We start from the raw sequence: 6,957 nt of genomic DNA on the forward strand, positions 1-6,957 counted from the left end.
CTACTAAATCAATTTTCGTTAATTTTACTAAACTGCATGGCAACTTGGACTGCACTTAGCCCAGATCACCTGTCAGTCAAGCAGCGTGGGTGGTGCTGTGATGCTGACAAGAACATTGTCGCTGCCATGCCTGAAATAAAACACTTTACACCAGCTGTTTGCCACAGCGTCTCTCTTTTTCTGGCAACATTACAACTGATAATTTGATATCAGAAACCCACTAATAGTTACTATCAACTATCTCACGCGAGAATAAATGCCTTTAACTGTTTATCAAATCGAGAAACCCACTAATAGTTACTATCAGCTATCTCACGTGAGGATAAATGCCTTTAACTGTTTATCAAATCTGTTTTTCTTCACGTTTTCTCCTTCCTGTGGTATGTACTGTCAGGTTTTCTCACACAAAATCCACATTAAGCATTAAACGCTTTTTTCTTGTCATGCTTTTTTCATACCTTTCTCACTTCTTCCACACTTTGAGATTCCGCTAGGCTGACTAGCATAACTCTCCCAATTGTTTGCTTAGCATGCTTTCTAACTTGAGTAACAGCTCTGGCACTGTCAATATTTCTCTCACAAACGCATGCACACACAGATTCTCCCATGAGGCTTCTCCTTAAGGAACTCAGGTAAAGATAACATGTCTGAGACACAAATCTAATTTTCTCACCCTCCCACTCATTTGATTCAGTCAGCTTTCTTTCACAACACACACACACACACACGCATACATATAATCAGATGGAGTTGTTTCCAAAAGCCTTATTCAAGTTTAAAAGCTGAGACCCAGTCATTCATACGCATGAGCCAAGAAAGAGCCAAAAGAGGAAAAAAAGCAGAAGCAATGTGTGCAGCTCAACCAGATGTCATCCACTCACCCCCCATTCTCACACACAAGCCTGTAGCGTCCTTATCTTCACAGCATTTGTTACAGTGGATGAAGCCACAGATGAATCTAAACTGACAACACACACACACACTCATTCTTTCCTCCCATTTTCCGCTCCATGGTCTCTTACCCGTGACAGTGATCAGCATGGGAGCCACCAGCGGCCTGTTGTTATCCAGTTTTCGGCTCAGTCGGATCTCTCCACTTGTGTGATTCAGGAGCAGCAGGTGAAGCTCATTCCCCCTGTCGATGGTGTAGTACAGCCTGTCAGACACATCAGGATCATGGGCAGGTACCCTCCCTATTACCCCGGTAGGGAAACTGTTGGACCGATTGGACACAAAGTTGTTGAAAATTATTTGGAAGTCCTGCAGAGTGGGCCTGTTGTCATTCTGGTCCACCAATCGGATCCGCACAGTGGCCCGGCTGACCAGAGGTGCTGAGGTGGCCTGGACTACGATAACGTACTCATTACGGGCCTCATAGTCAAGGTCAATAAGTGAAGTGAGCTCCCCAGAAAAAATATCCATTTGGAAGATTTCAGGGATGTTACCCTCCACAATTTGGTACATGATCTGAGCATTGGCACCCTCGTCCGGGTCAGTGGCTGTGATCTGGGCTACCACAGAACCTACGGCGCTGTTTTCCTTCACTAGAACCTCAAAGTCATCAGCTGGAAAGACGGGAGCATTGTCATTCACATCAAGAACTGTAACCTGGATGTGGACAGGCGTTCGTTGAGGGGGCACGCCACGATCTACAGCATAGGCGGTGAGCTCATAGAATGGCACGCTCTCACGGTCCAGTCGACGAACAGTTCGGACAATGCCAGATGTAGGTTCAATGGTAAAATCACCATCACCATCTTCACCATTTTGGAAGGTGTACTGAACACGACCATTGGCATGTGCATCACGATCAGTTGCTGAGATTTGGAGGACACTGGTGAAGGGAGGGGCATCTTCGCTCACTGTTCCCTGATACCTGGGGCTGAGGAACTGAGGTGCATTGTCATTCACATCATTCACATTAACCTCTACATATGTAGTGTCAGATTTTTGTGGTATGCCATTGTCCTTAGCTGTTATAGCCAAAGTGTAGGTCATCTGGTCCTCGTAGTCTAGTTCTGCCTGGAGTGTTATAGCCCCTGTAGCTGGGTCAATGCGGAATTGTGGGATGTTGTCCTCAAGATAGTACGTGATTCGAGCATTTTCACCAACATCATCATCTGTGGCACTGATCACAACAACAGTGCTTCCAGGTGGTCGGTCCTCATTAACACTAACAGAGTAGTGGGCGCTTTGGAACACAGGTCGATGTGTATTGGCATCTGTGATGTTAATGTGCACCTGACAGGTGTCATGGAGTGTGCGGTCTGAGGCAGTGACTGTAAGAACGTAACGTCGCTCCTGTTTGTAATCCAGTGGAAGGGCTAGTGAGAGAAGTCCAGACCCTCCTGCTGTGCTGATGGCAAAGCGGTTTCTGGTGTTTCCTCCTGTTATCTGATAGGTCACTGCACTGTTGACATCGCGGTCCACAGCTGTGACAGTCACTACACTGGTGCCAACGGCTGCGTCCTCATTTAGGCGAGCATAGTACTCCTTTTGGAGGAACTCAGGGCGGTTGTCATTAACATCCATCACTGTAATAGTAACGCTTGCTGTAGCAGAAAGAGGCGGCATGCCGTAATCCCTGGCCTCCACGCCAAAGAAATAGTGCTCTACAGATTCCCTGTCAAGAATGGAGCTGACTGTCACCCAACCTGTTGCAGAATTAATAATAAATGGTGTGTCAGAGCTGGTGCCAGTTAACCTGTACTCCAGCCGGGCATTATCACCAGAATCTGTATCAATGGCCTGGATGTGGAGGATGGAACTTCCAACTGGAGCGCTCTCAAGCACAGAAGCCTGGAATGGTGTGGAGACAAAAATCGGTGGGTTGTCATTGACATCTGTCACCTGTACACTAACAATCCCAGTGTTGTTTGACAGAGGTGGTCGGCCATTGTCCTGCGCTCGAACACGAAGAGTATACTCCCGCTCAGATTCAAAATCTAGTGATGCCACCACCTGGATCTCTCCAGTGACACTGTCAATGGAAAACTGCCCACGGCTGTTGCCACTGATGATATTATAGTGAACGGCAGCATTACTGTCCTTGTCCCGATCTGTGGCACTCACACGAAGGATCTCAGAATGAGGCCTCACATCCTCTTTCACTGCCACCACATAGCGCTTTTCACTGAACTGTGGCACATTATCATTTTCATCCAGAACAGTGATAAAAACTTTGACAGTGGCAGAGCGAGGCCCTGGGTCCTTCCCCTGGTCACTAGCCTCCACCTGGAGAGTGTAGTGCTCATTTGTTTCCCGATCCACCACTCCACGAGTTGTAATGAGGCCAGAGCGTGGGTCAATCTCGAAGGCTGCTCGTGCCATTGCAGCTGTGTCACCAAAAAAACGATAACGAATATTGGCATTGGATGGGGAGTCTGAATCCGTTGCCCTCAGCTGTAAGATGGGATACCCTTCCTCTACATTCTCCCTGATTGTCTCCCTGTACTCGGTTTGCTCAAATATAGGAGAATGATCATTTCTGTCTGAAATAGTAATGGCTACCATAGTGGTGCTGGAGAGACGAGGGGAGCCATAATCAGTTGCTGTGACCCGGAAGTAATGCTGATCCATGTGTTCTCTGTCAAGAACCTGAGTGGTGGTGATGAGACCTGTGTCTGGGTGGATGTGAAAATAGTCAGATGATCGACTGTTCATCAGTGGGGCCATTGTGTAGCTCACCCTGCCTGCATCTCCTGCATCTGAGTCTGAGGCAGACATAATAATGACTGAGGTGCCAGGTGGCTGGTTCTCTGCTACTTGTACTTGGTAGTTATACTGGGAGAAATGGGGATGTCTGTTGGCTGCACGTCGAGCACGAGACCAAGGCATTAAAATCTCCCTCCCCCTTTCTTCCTGTGCGGTTTCATCATCTGCTACTATTATCAGTCGTTCCAGGCTCCTTTCTCCCCTTGAGCTGTGCCTCTCCCCCTCCTCGCCCTCCACCTCTCTCCCACCGCCCTCTTCTCCCTCGTGGCTTTCATCTGCCTTCCTCTCTTTCTTCCCTCTTTTGCTATCTGGCTGTGTGATGGTGGCGGTGCTACTGCCCCTATCCTGACCCTTCCCTTCCTCTGCCTCTCTCTCCCCTGGCTGGCTTGCCTTTGTTGCTCCCCCTTTTCTCTCCCACTCCTCCTTCCTTTCCTGTTCTCCCCCTGATTCGCTCCCTCCCACCAGCTGCACCTCTCTCTCGCCCTCCCCCACCTGTAATTTTCCTCCCCTAGCAGCAGCAGCAACATCAGCGGGTCCCTCCGAGCCCTCTCCCTCCCTCTCTCCATCGCTCTCCCATTCTCCCTCGGCCCCCATCTGCCGCCTATCTGACTGTCTGACACCTTCGGGCTCTAATGGCACTTGCTTACTGGATTTTAATTGCATATGTGCATGGTCGCCCCTCTCGGTGGCTGAACAGTCGGTGGAAACGCTGTTAGCGCACCCTGCGTGGACCATCTCACGCAGCGCGCTCTCCCACAGGTCTTCCTGCTGTGTCTGACCATGCCACGGCAATTTTTCTACTTCAGATTCGTGACTATATCTATATATCTCCTTGCTTCCCTCCTCTTCCTTGTTGTTATTACTGTTTGTGTTGAATTTGCTCCACACAAACTCGCGCTGAGAGTCGAGGGGAGCTGTCCATCGTGCTGAAATCACATCCTCCACAAATGGCAAATGAAGCGAACTTCGGGAGTCACCCTGCGGTGTGGTCAGATTAATTTCCGAGAAAAACGAGAGGTGTTCTGCTGGAGTGTGAGTCGGCTGAGTGAGAAGAAGTAATTTAATTGAAGTTGCAGAGCGAGACGTGGCTGACGCGAGACTGGGGGATGTAACAAAAAACTTCTCAGGCGAGGAAAAGCCTGAGCCAACGGCAAACTCTGCTTCAGAAGTAACTTTTTCAGCAGATAGACGGGGCGGTTTGGATAGTTTTCTGCCTTCTGCATGACCGCCTGTTTGTGTTTGAGAGGGTGTATTGTGACGCACCCGGACAGCACGTTTAGATACGGAAATGGCGCTTGTGATAGATAGAAAACGTTGGCTGCGCAGCTCAGTGATATTACTGGTAGTAAATTGGATGGGGAAATTCATCTGAGCTATGACTCCCCCAGGGACCATAAACTCGACTAAATATCCATCCCCCATATCTATTTTGTTCAAACAACCAAGGTAACCACCGGGAACCTCCCTCCTCTCTCCCTGGGTTTGACTGCTCTGCCCTCTGGTTTCTGGTGCTGAATTCCCCTGTCGAAGCTCATTATCACCCCTACACACGAGCTTCAGAATCGGAAAAGCCAAATCATTATCCGGATAATTAGATAAATTAATGTGTTGGTTGCCTTGGTTCACCCCTCCTCCTCTTCCATCCTGTCCCTTTCTCTTATCTTTCTCCCTTCCCTCATCCATAATTCTGGCAAGGTTATACTTTGCTTGTGAATCATATAGAGGGGGTCCACAACAACCTAGGTGTTCCCTGGTACCGAGGTTAATCACTGCACTACATCTGTACACTTCCTTGCTGTCCCCCTCATCCACCCCACTCATCGTCCCCCCCTCCTTCTCACTGCTCCTAATGCACACAGTCAAACAGCTATCATCACCCACCTCTCTGTTGCTGCTGGGGTCGATAACATTGTGCCTACCCAAATGAGAACAATTACCAGTCCCCCTGGTCACCCTGTTTGAGCCGCCATCAGCATCCCAAGCCTCGCTCTTGTTGCTGCTGTGCATGTCATCTGGATGCGGCTGAATCTGATCTGTGCAGTCGATCTGGGAGGAAATGCAAACTGGATGACACAGATGTTCCAATTTTAACCTCTGTATACAATCTGAATTGTTGGTGAAACGAATGTCAAATCTGAAGGCGTAATTTGAAGTTTCAGCTTGCAGTGTACTGTATCCAGAAAGAGCATGAATGCAACAAGAGTAACTGGTTGGCAAGGGGCCAGCTGAGCGGGTGTTGGCCACAGAAAAAGCTGGTTTGTTGGGGTTTAACCTGCAGCTGTGCCCAGGTATCAGGGAGCACCATGTAGAAAAGAGTCTCATCGCTTCGTGAGATCTCTCCCAGATCTCTCCCTGTATCCTCCCTCCACTTCCGGGTGCCCTGCACAGGCCAGAGGCGTGCACAAAGGCGCTGGCGGCGCCCCGTTTAGCGAGGTGTGGCCTTGACGCCAGCCACTGTTGCGCGCACGCTATGGTCCTTTGTACAGCCAGTTTTTTAATATTTTGAACTGGCGTGGAGGTGAAGGCAGGTGAAGCGAAAGGGGAAACAACGCCCTTCCTCCCGATCCCCCCGCTCTCCACCCCCTTTCCTGAGCCGGGGCCATCTAAGATCGACCGACTCGCAATACCTTGGTGAAGAGGAGTAGGAGGTAGTGGTGATGATGCCGGGGGACCGTCTCCACTCTTCCAAACCGTTCCAATTCCATTCAATCTCTTCTCCGGTGTCTCTCTCGCTTCATTCCGGTAACATCCCCCCAGCGTCCCTACTGCGTTCTGCACTCCAGAACATCCTTCAGTTTGTATCCGCTCTATGATCCACTTGCTTGGGCGTATATACCAGTTTCCCCACGGAGACTCACCTGCCTCCTCGCACTGCTGATGATGTTGCTGTTGGGTCACTTTACCGGCGTTTCGATAGCAGGGGCCCAGGGTCCACTGGTTGGAAGCCCCACCTGTATTCCCCGTCCCCGGGGTGAGGGCGAACAAAGGGCCGAAGCGAAGCAGGTGGAGTACCAGAGACGAGAGCAGGAGCGGGGTGAAGCCCGGTAGCGGTGCAGCCATTTAGTCTCTTCCTTTCTCTCTCTCCCCCCCTTTCTCCCTCTTCCACCTCTGCCTATTTTCTCTTTCTGTCCCTCGAGTGCGCCTTCCCTTCTCCCCGTTACTTCTCTCTCTCCCTCGTTCCAGCTAGGTGGCCAGTTCCAGGACCGCCGGCACCGCCCGACACCTTCCCCCAGGCTCCCCCGT

The 6,957-nt window shown here is 50.1% G+C and overlaps 1 protein-coding gene across 1 annotated transcript in view; it reads right to left on the bottom strand.

The window, feature by feature from the left end:
- The window catches only part of celsr3 (cadherin, EGF LAG seven-pass G-type receptor 3), a 102,283-nt gene extending 97,975 nt beyond the window's left edge, over nucleotides 1–4,308 (bottom strand). Inside the window, exon 1 of the mRNA XM_020623579.1 lies at nucleotides 1,023–4,308. Coding sequence (XP_020479235.1) covers nucleotides 1,023–4,308 — 3,286 coding nt within the window. The remainder of the gene's footprint in view (nucleotides 1–1,022) is intronic.
- Nucleotides 4,309–6,957: the final 2,649 nt, after the last annotated feature.

The sequence above is a fragment of the Monopterus albus genome, unplaced genomic scaffold (genome assembly GCF_001952655.1).
Source record: "Monopterus albus unplaced genomic scaffold, M_albus_1.0 scaffold305.1, whole genome shotgun sequence".
Lineage (NCBI taxonomy): Eukaryota > Metazoa > Chordata > Actinopteri > Synbranchiformes > Synbranchidae > Monopterus > Monopterus albus.